The sequence below is a fragment of the Ahaetulla prasina genome, chromosome 7, assembly GCF_028640845.1.
Source record: "Ahaetulla prasina isolate Xishuangbanna chromosome 7, ASM2864084v1, whole genome shotgun sequence".
NCBI lineage: Eukaryota > Metazoa > Chordata > Lepidosauria > Squamata > Colubridae > Ahaetulla > Ahaetulla prasina.
The window spans coordinates 15,458,849-15,474,064 of NC_080545.1; the positions used below are offsets into that span (position 1 = coordinate 15,458,849).

General features: G+C 42.0%; 1 protein-coding gene across 1 annotated transcript in view; it reads right to left on the reverse strand.

The window, feature by feature from the left end:
- The window catches only part of ARHGAP8 (Rho GTPase activating protein 8), a 49,712-nt gene that overhangs the window by 3,524 nt on the left and 30,972 nt on the right, over window positions 1-15,216 (reverse strand). The window contains exons 7-12 of the mRNA XM_058190535.1: window positions 12,640-12,738; window positions 11,920-12,030; window positions 7,949-8,022; window positions 5,932-6,009; window positions 2,871-2,999; window positions 496-599 (exon numbers count right to left, since the gene is read on the reverse strand). Of these exons, the coding sequence (XP_058046518.1) occupies window positions 496-599; window positions 2,871-2,999; window positions 5,932-6,009; window positions 7,949-8,022; window positions 11,920-12,030; window positions 12,640-12,738 (595 nt within the window). The remainder of the gene's footprint in view (window positions 1-495; window positions 600-2,870; window positions 3,000-5,931; window positions 6,010-7,948; window positions 8,023-11,919; window positions 12,031-12,639; window positions 12,739-15,216) is intronic.

Here is a 15,216-nt window from a genome sequence, read left to right on the forward strand (position 1 = left end):
GATGAATAGATGGGGGCAGGGCCAGCCAGAGGTGGCATTCGCTGGTTCTCCAAACTACTCAAAATTTCTGCTACCGGTTCTCTAGAACCGGTCAGAACCTGCTGAATAGCACCTCTGTTTTTCCCCCTTCGCTAAACCGGGCGAGGGCGTGGCCAGCACATGACGCATCCGGCCCATGGGCTGCGAATTTGACAGCCCTGATGTAGGCGGTGGCTATTCTTCCTATTTCCAAAGGTCATTCCTACATACCATTATGGGTACCAGGTTTTCTGCAGGTTATGGTTAAAAAAATAAAAAAGTCCTGATGGCTGCTAGGATGGGATCCTCATCATAAACATAAAAAACCAGGCAGTGTTAATCACCCTATTGCATCCGCCCTCTTGACTTTTTCGACCATACCCTGCTGACACACTTTGGGTCTGGTACCAGAAGAGTCAGTTAAGAGAGAGCTTCAAAAACAGCAACAAAGTTGGGGATTTAGTAATTTGTACCAACCATATGGAGAAAGCACATCAGAAACTTCAGCACCACATAATTGTGCTCCGGAAGTCTGTGTACAATTTCTTTGCATCTGGTCACTCGCAAACTACTTTCCACACCTGTGAGAAAAGACAAGGGATTAACCATTTCATTCACCGATTCTAGCTGAATCTTCCTCCTGAAGTGACCTGCTTGGATAAAACCTGCTTCCTAATTCAATTAGGTAAAAATAAATGCTCTCTTGTGTTGAGTTTGATTCCTCCACAATATATCCATGTAATATTTTGTGCAACAGTAGGGAAGATGAGGATAAGAGACGCAGTGGCTCAGTGGCTAAGACACTGAGCTTGTAGATTGAAAGATGGACAGTTCAGCGGTTCCAATCCCTAGTGCCGCAAACGGGATGAGCTCCTGTTACTTGTCCCAGCTTCTGCCAACCTAGCAGTTTGAAAGCACGTAAAAAATGTAAGTAGAAAAACAGGGACCACCTTTGGTGGGAAGGGAACAGCGTTCCATGTGCCTTTGGTGTTTAGTCATGCCGGCCACATGACCATGGAGGCATCTTCAGACAGTGCTGTCTGTCTGGGTGGTGGGCAGGGTCAGCCGGGGTGGGATTTGGAAGTTCTCTGAACAAACCATAACATTAGCTACGGGTTCTTCCGGACTCGGGCAAACCCCTAGCAACCCACCCTTGAACCAACCCCATTTCAGTCTTCCCTTTTTTAAATTCCAGAAGATGTGAGAGAGAAGCAGGATCAAATATGTCTCTGTGTCTTGGCCAATCAAAGTGTCATTCCCCTGTTGGAGTCTGAATCTGAAGGGGAAAAGGAACAGCTGACAGAGAGTGAGAGAGTGGATCCATTGGCTGTGGAAAAAACTGGGGAAAAGCAGGCTGGGCAGAGCAGGGGAGAGGTAGAACAAGGGAGACGGGGTTCAGATGAAGACCAAGGCCCACCCCCTCCTCATCCTAGGTAGCACAGGGAGGAATGGAGATGTTGTGTCTGCGCCCCCCCGAGCCGGGCCCCCTGCCAGAAAGTGACTGGGAAAGTGAGGGGGAAGGGCCATCAGGACTTACCTCTGGAGCACCGGCTCCTCTGGCTCAGCTCCAGGAGCCAGAGGCAGGCCAGGTGGAGGAGATAATGAGGTCTCCGTCTCCTGACTCTCCCCCCCCAGGTGTTGTGCCTCGCTTGCTTCCCCCGCCGTCCTGACCCGGCCGTCAGAGGAGGAGTGGGACACGACACCAGGCCATGCCTCCAGACCCGGCTGATGGCAACCAGGCCTGGCTAGATCCCAGGTTTCGGAGATACGAGAGGCAGCTACAACAAAGGAAGGGATGGGGCAGGCCTAGAGAGTGCTGAGTCATGGAGCCACACCCCACAGAGTATAAAAGCAGCCCTGGCTGCTCTTCTGCTCCGTGACGAGCAAAAATTGAGCGGAACTATTTGACTCGTGGAGAAGTGAGCTGAACTTTTTGACTCGTGGAGAATTAAGCTGAACATTTGGCCTGGATTGCTGACTTCCTGGTTGCCCAGCAACCCCAAGATAAGGGAGACTTTAGCAGGCAGCTGCAGATTCCCTGCCAGGACTGATAGCAGCCGTGAACTCAATTACTGGCTCGTTTAGCCAGCTTGCGTGGCTGAGGCCGGGAGGGGACAGAACAGGAGAAAAGAGCAACGTGGGTTGCGTGGCTTACGAGGGAGGAAAGGGACCTGATCCTCTTTGCAAGGCATAGCTGCTGATGGAGTTTAAAAGGAGAGGCAAATGGGAGGGACGATTGTTGGGAACAAACACTGAGTTTATCTGGTGTTTCTTTGAATCCTGGCATCCTCCCAACGGGTTTGATTTATTGCCGTGCTACTTTACTTGTGGAATTCCTTATTTTGCTTGTCCTGCTGGATTAATTACCTTGTCTTGCCTTTGGAGTTTTTGTTAGAAGTTTTCTGCTTACAACGTTTGGGACTGAAGTATTGCCAGCCAAAGACTATTACAGGTTGGTGGAAGAGCTCTCTCCAGGCCGGAGAGTTGAAAGGGACACTGGGGGCACAGTTGGTGATAATAAAGGGACTCATATCGGTTCTCTGGCTGTGTTGCCTTTGTGTCACGCCCCGGGTCATCACATTAATCTTGTAGGCTTTGCACAGGTCCAGTGGGGCTCAGAGGAATACATGTAAGCTTGCAATAAATACCCTGAAACATCTGATATTAAGGTGAAAACAAGTTTCCAGCCCACATAGTTAGAGAAGGTGCATCATGACACATTCATCCCCTTCGCAGGGGATCTACATCTCAGAACTGTCTAGCTTCACCACGTTTTGCTATTCAGAAAATACGTGGTTGCCACTAGAAAGTACAGATGAGTCAAAGCCATACATTTGTGGGAAGTGACTCACTAGTGATTTGAATGACCTGATCATACATTGGGAAGGTCAGTAAAGGTTCAGGAAGTTCTCGGAGGAAAGCCTTCAGGATGACTCCAGGGATGTGAATATCTCCATAGTCATCAAAATCAACAGTTTTACCTGCACAGCAGAAAATGCCAAAGAATACGTATAAGAAAATGCAAATAAGAGGATTTAATTCAAACACCCTTCATAACCTTTCCTGGGTCAGGAGTCCCTGCACTTGGTCATTCAAGCCCTGGTTATCTCACCCTTGGACTAGTGCCGTGATAGCGAACCGTTGGCACCCTCTTTATGGGCACACGAGCTGTTGCCCCAGTTCAGCTCTACCGCGCATGCAAGCGCGTCTCTCGCTGGCCAGATGGTCTTCGGGTCTCTGGCGTGCATGCGCAGGGAGGGAGGCGCATGCGGGAGGGGGGGCGTGGATGCATGCACGGGGAGAGGGGCACAGGTGGGAGGGGTATGCGTGGGGTGTGTACGGGGCATGTGTGCATGCATGGGGCGCATGCGCAGGGCCCATATGTGCATTGCATTTTGGGTGGGTTTGAGTGCATGCCTGCATGCGCTTTGGGCACTTGGTCCGGAAAAGGTTAGCCATCACTGGACTAGTGCAATGCACTCAACATGGGGCTACCCTTGAAGAGCCTTTGGAAGCTTCAACTGGTGCGGAGTGCGGCAGCACAGACAATCTTTGGGGCCTCTAGAGTGGCCCATGTTACATCACTCTTCCATGTGTTGCATTCGTTGCTGGTTTGCTCCTGAATGCAATTCCAGGTGTTGTTTATTACTTATGAAGCCCTGCATGGCATCGATCCAGGTTATTTGAGAAGCTGTTCTTACCCCTATGGGACAGGCCCGCCCCACTAATACCGACAGAGAAAGCATGCTGCAGATTCTGTCAATCAAGGAATTTCAGCATGGCCTTTGGAACATCTTGCTTCCTGACGTGAGATTGGCTCCCGCTTTCCTGAACTGTCTGCAAAAGCTTGAAAATCTGGTTCTGCCAGTTAGTTTGGGGTTCCAACGGGGGAGTATTACACTGGAGGTCAGCTAATAGCAGCTCCCACCCTGTTTTTTCCTCTCCATCTTTTAGTCTTAGTTATAATTTGTATTTTATTATGATTTTATTGTGATTTTACACATTTGTGTGAGCATGTATATATATATACACACAAACATACATACATATATACATACATATACATATGGCTGTCAACATCAAAATTATCTCTCTCTCTCTCCATCCATCCATTCATCATCTTATATTGTCTGTCTGTCTCTATCCATCCATCCATCCATCCATCCATCCATCCATCCATCCATCCATATCTTTCCATCCATCCATCCATCCTCTATCTATCTATCTATCTATCTATCTATCTATCTATCTATCTATCTATCTATCTATCTATTTCTATCCATCCATCCATCCACCATCTTATATTGTCTGTCTGTCTGTCTCTATCCACCCACCCATCCACCCATCCATCCATCCATTATCTATCTATCTATCTATCTATCTATCTATCTATCTATCTATCTATCTATCTATCTATCTATCTATCCATCATCCATCCATCCATCATCTATCTATCCATCATCTATCTATCTATCTATCAATCCATCCATCCATCATCTATCTATCCATCATCTATCTATCTATCTATCTATCTATCTATCTATCTATCTATCCATCCATCCATCCATCCATCCATCATCTATCTATCTATCATCTATCTATCTATCTATCTATCTATCTATCTATCTATCTATCTATCTATCTATCTATCCATCCATCCATCCATCCATCCATCATCTATCTATCCATCCATCATCTATCTATCCATCATCTATCTATCTATCTATTCTATCTATCCACAGCTATCTATCCATCCATCCATCCATCATCTATCTATCCATTATCTATCTCTCTATCTATCCATCCATCCATCCATCCATCTATCCTATCCATCCAACATTATCTATTCATGCATACATCCATCCATCATCGTCTCTCTCTCTGTGTGTCTGTCTGTCGGTCGGTCTGTCTACCTATCTTACTTATTTTGATGTTCTCCCACAGTCACCCTGCAATGAGATGGGCAGCGCTCCATTTTCCTTACCTATCCAACTACCCACCTACTTCATAACCTCAAGACCCTTCTTGCTACAGCTATAATTTGAACATCATTTCCATATTTTCATTGGCTCTAAGCTGGCTAAAATGCAGATCTTTTCCACTTAAGAGAGTTTGTGAAGTTTATCAAAAGGTAATTTATTCTTTTTTTTCCAAAGTAATTCAATTTTATATCCGATAAGAGATAGAGTAATCTTATACTGCATATTCTTTTTTTCCTTATTGTGGTGACAATGGTATGTTATTATCTAGCAGCAAGATATTTGCACTATAAAAACATTTCATAAAATGACTCCAGTGCTTTTCAGAAATGATTTCTTTTGACATTGTATCTACAGGAAAAAAGCAGTAAAAAAATAAAGGAAAAAGCAGAGGAGGTGATATTGCTGTTTAGAGAAAATCAAGCTATGCAGGATTCACAATTTGTCATTTCATAGCTGTTATGAAACCATCAACATAAGCTGGTCACGACTCATTTGTTCAAACTGTTTTAAATGCTGGTCCTAGCTCCTTCCTTCTCGATTTAAGGTTAAGATAGCATCTCTCCAATCCATTAAAGGCCTAGCGTGGAGTGGCGACCAATTTGAACGGGTTAAATTAAAAAGAAAAGTATCTTGCTAGTATATATTTTTGGGAACTGCATTATTCATAAATTAACTAACTGGGGGGAATCATTCAGGATATCAGCAGCCTCTCATAGCTCCACCTGCTCAGGTGTGCACCAATTTTTCACTTTGAATGTTTGACCACCTTCCCATCCACTTACAGATGCCCCTACTCCTCACCTATCTAATATGGCATTTCATTTTTTAAAGAGTTTTGTGACTAATCAAACAACTAATGAAAATGAGTCTATGTTTGCATGCCAGGTGCTTGTTTTTTGTTTTATTTCTTGCTAATAAAAGGGCTACTTACCTTGATTGTAAAGTTTTTGAATCTCTTGAATACTTTTGAGGCCCGCTGATCTTCGAAACAGCCCTTCCGTTTTCAGCCCTTGAAGAGGGAAGGATTGAAGTTACTTTTTGCCACTGTCATTCATTTGACCTTCCAGATTAAATACTCAGCATTCTTGTGAATATAAGCGTCATTTTTCCAATACTGGTTCATATTAACAAATTGTTTCATTTTTTTTTCTTCGCCAGAAATCAGCTGAAAGTATTTTTTTCTCCACTTCTGCTGCATTGCTGTGATTGTTTAGTGTTTTATAACGGCAAAGTGATCATCCCAGGCCAGTTTTCTTCCATAACAAAAACATTTTATGCAGAGACGTTTACTCAAGCAAACTAGGCATGAGTAGAAATCTAAGCCCCAATTTGCATCTCCTGTTTAATGAGCTGGAAAGAACTGAAAAATGAGTCTATTGCTTTGCTTGGTTCTGGGGTGAAATCCAGCAGGTTCTGACAGGTTCTGGAGAAATGGTAGTGGAAATTTTGAGTAGTTCGGAGAACCGGCAAATACCACCTCTGGCTGGCCCCAGAGTGGGCTGGGAATAGGGATTTTGCAATATCCTTCCCCCAGGAGCGGGGAGGGAATGGGGATTTTGCAGTATCCTTCCCCCAGGAGTGGGGAGGGAATGAGGATTTTGCAGTATCCTTCCCCCAGGAGTGGGGAGGGAATGGGGATTTTGCAATGTCCTTCCCCTGCCATGCCCACAAAGCCACACCACGCCTACCAAGCCACACCCACAGAACCGGTAGTAAAAAAAAATTGGATTTCACCACTGGCTTGTTTGTATGGGATGCACGGAAGAAGCAGAGGGCTCAGAAAGACATTTGGTAGTTGGTTTCAAAGAGTGAGAAAAATATCGGTCACCACTTTATGGATTAGTGTAAAATTTCTCAACCGTGGCAGCTTGAAAATGTGTGGAATTCAGGGAGATGGAAGTCCACACACCTTCAATTTATTTGTAAAATTGTAATACAACTGCCAAACTACAGGCAGTCAGCCGAAGTAGCCTGCAGTACTGCATTCTAACCACTAAGCCACCATGGCTCTTATTTATTCTTTTTCCGTTCAAATTGCCACATTTCACTTCTATAACTGTCTTCAAATTTTGCATCCATTAAATCATTCAATTTTTTAAAAAATCTATTCAGGTTTTGAATTGTATTTCACGAATAGAGTACATGTTATACTCAGCAAATTCTGAGTTACAAGAGTTTTCAAATTCAGTCTAATTTTTCACTGTCCTCCCTTGTTTCTTAAATTCTTTTGTTGACGTGTTACTTATCTGAGAAAATTGGAACCAACTGAGTGTGGAAGAGCATGGTGTAAAAAAAGGCCTCAAGAGACCTTAATTCTATCCCTTTCATAATAAAGTCTTGTAATCTAAAAATAATTTTCTCCACTGATGAAATTTCCTACTGCTTTCTTCATCGTAAAAGTATACATTTGGGGAGAAAGCAAGAGGGGGAAGGTTTAGATTTATTATTTTCCTATATTTATCACAAACATTCAGTGTGTTGCTTAATTTTGGATAGTCTGAAATTATTATTCATTTCTGTGAATCAGCTCAAATACTGTATTTTTTGGAATATAAAACACTCTGGACTATAAGACACACCTACCTTTTTTGAGGAGGAAAACAAGAAAAAAATTATCTGCCTCTGCCTCCCAGCAATTTGCCTCCTTGCAGCAAACAGCCCGTTTCAGCTTCAGCACAGCCTGATTAGCACATGCAGCTCCCGAAGTTCAACTATATCAGGCTGCAGGGATTGCCATAGCCTATTGCCGCCTCCGCGTGCCCCATTTAACGGGTGGGCGGTGGGTGGGCAGGGCTACATTCAGTGTATAAGAGGGACCCACATTTTCACCCTCTTTTGGGGGGGGGGGAAAGTGTGTCTTATACTCCAAAAAATACGGTATGTCTGTAGAAATCTGTCTCTTCCATTAAGGCGATGGAACCATAGGGAGCTGTGAAGTGAATCCTTACCTCTTGTTTTCAAGTAAGCCACTGTGTGAGTCATTACAGGTGGTATTAATTCCCCTTTGTTTTTAGCACTGAGGCTGTTGGGAGAAAAGAAAACAGGTTGAAACATGACCTGAACAAAAATCCCAGCGTTGGCAAAGCTACCTTGCTTCCAATCTGTTCACCTGCCTTTCATTTTTTTTTTAAAAAAAGAAGAGAAAATAGAAGAGTCTCATAAAAAAAAAAAGGAGGCAATGCATTGATTTTGATGCCGTGCCTACCATCTCATAGATTTTGACACATACCCCTATACAGAGAAAAAAAATATATTTCATGGCAAGTTGTTACTTGGAACATCCAGTGTGAAAAGAAAATCAGTTGTGGAGCTCATTCAGCGTAACTTCAGAAGAATTCCTTAAGAGGGGTAAAAATGAAATGTGTATCTTCACAAAAAGAGCTTTTGAACTTTGTTCAAGGAAATATGGTTTGCTTGTTTGTTTGTTTGTTCTATCCATCCATCCATCCAATCTCTATAGCCACCCGTCTCAACCAGTGTCTCTGAGCAGCTTATAGTTCTAAAAATATGAAAGCAATTAAACATTAAAACAATTAAAACAATAAAAGTATCCAAAATATGATATATACAGCAGCTGAGATAATTAATCAATTAACAGAAAAGCCAAGAATCAGGGTCCTTAACATATTCAGAGCCCCAGGCCCAGGGATGCAGCCAAGTTTTTTAAGCCTTACGAAAGGCCAACTGGGTTTCCTCGCCATCTGATACTCTTTGGATCATGGGATCTGCAGCATGGCCAATCTGATGGATCAAATTGGATGGATAGAGATTCTTGGAAAAAGGTGATCTGTTAGGTAATTTTGTCTTCCTTCCTTCCTTCCTTCCTTCCTTCCTTCCTTCCTTCCTTCCTCCCTCCCTCCCTCCCTCCCTCCCTCCCTTGTGCAGCTGTGGAATATCCTGGCATGCCCAGATTCCTACTATCATAAGCAGTGGTGGGTTTCAAATTTTTTTACTACGGGTTCTGTGGGTGTGGCTTGGTGGGAGTGGCTTGGTGGATGTGGCAGGGGAAGGATACTGTAAAATCTCCATTCCGTCCCCAATCCAGGGGAAGGTTACTGCAAAATCCCCATTTCCTCCCAATCAGCTGGGATTTAGGAGGCAGAGAATAGATGGGGGCGGGGCCAGTCAGAATTTTTACTACCGGTTCTCCGAACTACTCAAAATTTCCGCTACCGGTTCTCCAGAACTGGTCAGAACTTGCTGAAACCCGCCTCTGATCATAGACCAAGGTTCTGGGAAAGGTCACCATGAATGCACATCTAGCCAACTTCATTCCTGGTATCGATTATCTGAAGACTCAAAGGTGGAAAGTTGTGTGTTACAGCCATAGGTCTCCCTCACTTTCTGGAAATTAAATGCCCAGTTTAAGTTCACCCAGGAGAATTCTGTGAGGTGACAAGGATAAACCAGTCTCAAAAAATTCCATGTCCATAACCGGAAAATTCTACCATTTGAGAAGGCTTTGGTTTTGATACTTCAGAAGTCTACAGAAAGTCCCACTAACAGTAGCAGGAGTGGTGTGGTCAGCATGAACATCAACAGACTTTCAGAAGGATAGTGACCACTTTTCAAGGCTTTCTGACCAAGGGACCATCCAGCTTTTATCCAGAACATGTCACACTTGATGACTCATCTCCTTTAAGGTTATCTCAGCACTTGGCCAACTTGGGCTAAGCAGATTCAAGCAGATTAGACTTCTTGGATTAATTTATTAACAAGATTTCTACAGTGCTTAGCCCAAAGAATTTCTGGCAGCGTGCAATCTCTATGGTACGTGGGACACCATCCCCAAATCCCAATTTATTTTTATTTATTTATTTATTTATTTTATTTTGTCAAATACATATTAAATAATATATATAAGCATGAATGGAATACATAAATTGAATACAACTAAAGGGAACATTAGGACAGGGATGGTAGGCATGCTGGTGCTCTTATGCACGCCTTTCTTTTCCTAACTTTTTAATTTCCTGACTTAAGCCGGGGCCTAAAATAAACCCAAGAAAAATGATGATGATGCTCCTGCTAAGAAAACATATTGAATATCAACTCATCAGGGTTTTTGTTGATCTTGAAGGATAGGTGGCCTCTGGCGGACTTTGGGCCGTTCCCTTTCTCCCAGCCAAATCAAGTCCTCAAGGTTATTATCGGGTTAAAATGAGGGAGTCCCTCTATTTGTTAAAACGAGTTAAAAATCTATCTAACCAGATATGAAGCGATATTGGGGAGACATAATTGAGTTTGGCTGAAATATGAATCCAGCCACTGTGAATTAGTTCCATAACCCCTGTGGTTGAGCCCCCACATCGTATTTAGAAGCTCCAATATAAGGAAAGCTTTTAAATTTGCCTCAGATAGAAAACCCGGGATGTTTATTCCTTCTCTGATCGTTCTTTCACCATTATGGCTCACTGCATTTGTCTTAAGCAAAGGAGTAATGACACTATCGGTAGCTATTAATAACTTGGACAGGCAGAAAGTGTCAGCTTGTATTAGTAGGCATTGGTGTGCAAGAATGAAACATCTCTAGACCGCTCTTTAAGTGTTACAAGGAAACCCTTCATGCATTCTTTGCATTCTCTTTCTTTCAGTAGGAGTAGCCCAAAAAAAAAAAAAAAAGGCCAAGCTTATAATTTTTCAGTGTCCTGTACTGTGAAGTAGGGCAGGTCAAGAAATGATGCAACAGGGATGGCTGGAATTTTTCTATCATTGCTGGGTAGAAGAAGAGAAAACTTGGTAGAGTTTCTCTCTATAGTACTCCATCTTATCCCAAGCATAATCAAGATGGGGTTATTGTGAGTTCTTTTGCAGAATTCCCTTTTCCTCAGGATTATCTAATAGTATTTATAGAGGTAAAGATAAAGGTTCCCCTTGCACATATGTGCTAGTCCTTCCCGACTCTAGGGGGCGGTGCTCATCTCCATTTCAAAGCCGAAGAGCCAGCGCTGTCCGACGACGTCTCCGTGATCATGTGGCCGGCATGACTCAACGCCAAAGGTGCACAGAACACTGTTACTTTCCCACCAAAGGTGGTCCCTATTTTTCTACTTGCATTTTTTACAGGCTTTCGAACTGCTAGGTTGGCAGAAGCTGGGATAAGTAAAGGGAGCTCACCCCGTTACACGGCAGCACTAGGGATTCGAACCGCTCAACTGCAGACCTTTCAATCGACAAACTCAGCATCTTAGCCGCTGAGCCACCACGTCCCATTTATATTATTTGTAAGCCCCTACCAATAGTTTGTTCACGCCGACCTTATCCCCAATGTGCATTCCTTTACAAGTACAGATGGGGAGCTTTTGGTCCTGGCAGCAAGACACGTAGCATGCCTGAGATACCATCAAGGAGAACTAGTTAATCTTTGGAAGGGGGGTCAGGCTGTGGTGAAATGTAAAATTTGTTACTACTGGTTCTGTGGGCATGGCTTGGTGGGAGGATAACGTGACTGGGTGGGTGTGGAGAACTTTTTTTAAAAAAATTAATTTTTAAAAGCATTTTTTCTATAACCTCTTCGGTCAAAGAGGTTGTAAAAAATGCTTTTAAAAGCCTCTGACGATCCCAGCTGAGTTGCCTGATCATCAGAGGCTTTTCTTTTCTTTTAAAAGCATTTTTTTGCCTTTAAAAGAAAAAAAAAGCCTCTGATGATCAGGCAACTCAGCTGGAATCATCAGAGGAGCCTTTTAAAAGCATTTTTTCTACAACCTCTTCGGACAATCCCAGCTGAGCCGTGCAATCATCAGAGGATTTTTTTTTACTTTTAAAAGCATTTTTTTGGCCAAAGAAACATGGGAGTGGGATTTTTGTTACCGGTTCTCTGAACCACCCGCTGCCATCGCTACCGGTCCGAGCCAGGAGCATTTCACCCCTGGGGTCAGGTTCCATTCAGCGACATGGTCAAATAAAGCAGGGTGCTTACTACTGAAGGCTGACTCCAAACTGCTGCGTTGGAAGAGGAGGCCGCGGTGGAGGAAGTTTTGCTGGAGGAAGGGATCTGCTCTTCTGTTTCATCCGAAGGTTTTCATCATGTCTGGTGGGGAAACACAATCTCAGTATTCAAGAGATAAGTGCCTCAGACGTACAATCTCACTGGAGGGAACATGTAAACATTTTCATGCACACTAAGTGTTCTGTGGCACTATGGACAAGGACCAGTGGTGGGTTTCAATTTTTTTTACTACCGGTTCTGTGGGTGTGGCTTGGTGGGCGTGGCATGGCTTGGTGGGTGTGGCTTGGTGGGCGTGGCAGGGGAAAGATACTGTAAAATCTCCATTCCCTCCCCAATCCAGGGAAAGGTTATTGCAAAATCCCCATTCCCTCCTGATCAGCTGAGAATTGGGAGGCAGAGAATAGATGGGGGCTGGATCAGTCAGAATTTTTACTACCGGTTCTCCGAACTACTCAAAATTCCCGCTACCAGTTCTCCAGAACTGGTCAGAACCTGATGAAACCCACCTCTGACAAGGACATCACAACACTCTGGGAAGCAGCTTCATAGGCTCATGTTGGTTATGATACAAAGTGCTTAGCTCTATAAAAGTGCCGGCTAATCTAAAATCAGTTGTATCAAAACCTGAGCAGGTGTCTGAGAAAAATAAAAATACCTGTAAATATTAAAGTAAGAAGAAAAATCACATACCGAATCACTTCTTCAGGGATATTCAAGTGTTCGTATTTCAGGTGGTCTCTCAAGTCACTTAAGTAATTCATATAGAGCACTTTTTTTCCAAACTTGTGACTGAAAACACAGAAGAAGTTCTATCAATATCAAAATCTGGATCAGGAGGTACATCTGAATTGCTCATTAGACAGATCCAGCGTGGCACAAAATAGCAGAAGCAGCCATTTTCATATGATCAAACATATGCACACCATGCTGTCACAAACGTGCCTACCGTTCCTGTCCTATTGTTTTTCTTTTTTCTTCATATATATATATTTTTCTTCATATATATATATATATATATATATATATCCCAGAAGCACGAAGCTGAAGCCTGAAGATGACGAATGAGACTTCGTCGAAACATCGCCAAGACACTTCCAATTTTACACGGGAGAAAACCCGAACAACCAAAGACCTATATACAAACACCCGTGAAAACCTCAGAAAACATATATATATATATATATATATGTGCTTATACCTCCTTATATTTCTTCATATATATGTTTATATACTATATAATCTTTTTGTGTGATGCTTATGTATATTGTTGTGACAAAATAAATAAATAAATAAACAAACAAACAAATAAATAATGGTACAACTGGCTGGAGATTAGAAATAGTGAACAATAATTTTACAAGAAGAGTTCTCCAGTCCTCTGAAAACAACAAAATACCTTATCCCACCAGACTTGAAATCCTAGGCTTAGAAAACTTGGAACTCCGTCGCCTTCGACAAGACCTAAGTTTAACTCACAGAATCATCTATTGTAATGTCCTTCCTGTCAAAGACTACTTCAGCTTTAATTGCAATAATACAAGGGCAACCAATAGATTTAAACTTAATGTAAACCGCTTTAATCTAGATTGCAGAAAATATGACTTCTGCAACAGAATCATCAGTGCTTGGAATACTTTACCTGACTCTGTGGTCTCTTCCCATAATCCTAAAAGCTTTAACCAAAAACTTTCTACTATCGACCTCACCCCATTCCTAAGAGGACCATAAGGGGCGTACATAAGCGCACAAATGTGCCTACCGTTCCTGTCCTATTGTTTTTCTTTTCTTCTTCCTATATATATTTGTATGTGTATATACTATATAATCTTTTTGTATGATGTTGTGACAAAATAAATAAATAAATAAATAAATAATGAAAGGGGAGAAATCATAAGCGTAAAGTGTTTGTAAGATAATGTATAAAAGGTATAAAATCAATATTATGAGTGAAAGAAATTATAGAGTAATAAGGGATAATGGGACAAAAAGGATATAAATATTATAAGGGGAAATGGGAGAAAATGTAAATATTAGAAGACTACCGCTACAAAACAGTTGTAATAAGGGAATATATGTTATGTGTTTTGTGTTTGTTGTGTTGTGTTGTGTTATAAATAAAAATAATAATAATAAAAAAAGAATAATTATCTTTCAGAGAAGACCTTCTAGTGCATAGATTGGAAACTATTCTTTCAAGAGCTCGACAAAAACTTCATCTTAATAACGTAGGGAAATGCGTGTCCTGTTAGAAGATTTTTGGTTGACAGTGATGCCAATACTAGATAGCCCAGCTGGGCCCAGGGACTTCCATGGGGAAGACACAGCTGTGCCAAAAATTCAAAACTGTGCCTGTTATTATATGTGTCAACTGCAGTAACACTTTTATATGCACACAAATGGAAAGATAGAACAATTCCTAGAATGGAAGAATGGATGGGAAAAGTGATGAAGAGAGCAAAGATGGCAAAATTAACTGTTTTAATTAAAATTAAAAATGCATCTAGTTTTATTTCTACTTGGAAACTGCTACTAGAATTTATGTTTGAAACAGAAAAAAGTGAAATTTTAATTTTGGGTTTTGTGGATTAGATTAGTTTGCTGTTAAAGAAATGGCTAGTGAATATGGAAAAGTAAAAAGCTGAAGTTTCAATCTTATGGGGTACTTTACTACACTGAAAAAAGTTGGAAGTCACTGGGTTTTTTTGTTTCTCCTATATCCCACAGCTGTCTTCCCCCTTCTTTTCCTCCCCCATTTCCCTACTATCTTTATTTTCATTTGTATTTTACATTATGATAAAGTTCAATAAAATTATATTTAAAAAATCAAAACGGTGCCCAGGTCTGCTCAATTAAACCCTCCCCTATTTTCCCATGCAAAGTGAACATAACAACAGCAGTAGCACTTAGACTTCTATACTACTTCACAGAGCTTTGCAGCCCTCTCTAAGCGGTTTACTGACTCAGCATCTTGGCCCCAACAATCTGGCTCCTCTTTTTACCAGCCTCGGAAGGATGGAAGTCTGAGTCAATCTTGAGCTGGTATAACATTTGCTAGACCAATTCTAGAATACAGCTCGCCTGTTTGGAACCCTCACCACATCTCTGACATCAATACAATTGAACGTGTCCAGAAATATTTTACAAGAAGAGTTCTCCATTCCTCTGAAAACAATAGAATACCCTATCCCACCAGACTTGAAATCCTAGGCTTAGAAAACTTGGAACTCCGTCGCCTTCGACAAGACCTAAGCTTAACTTACAGAATCA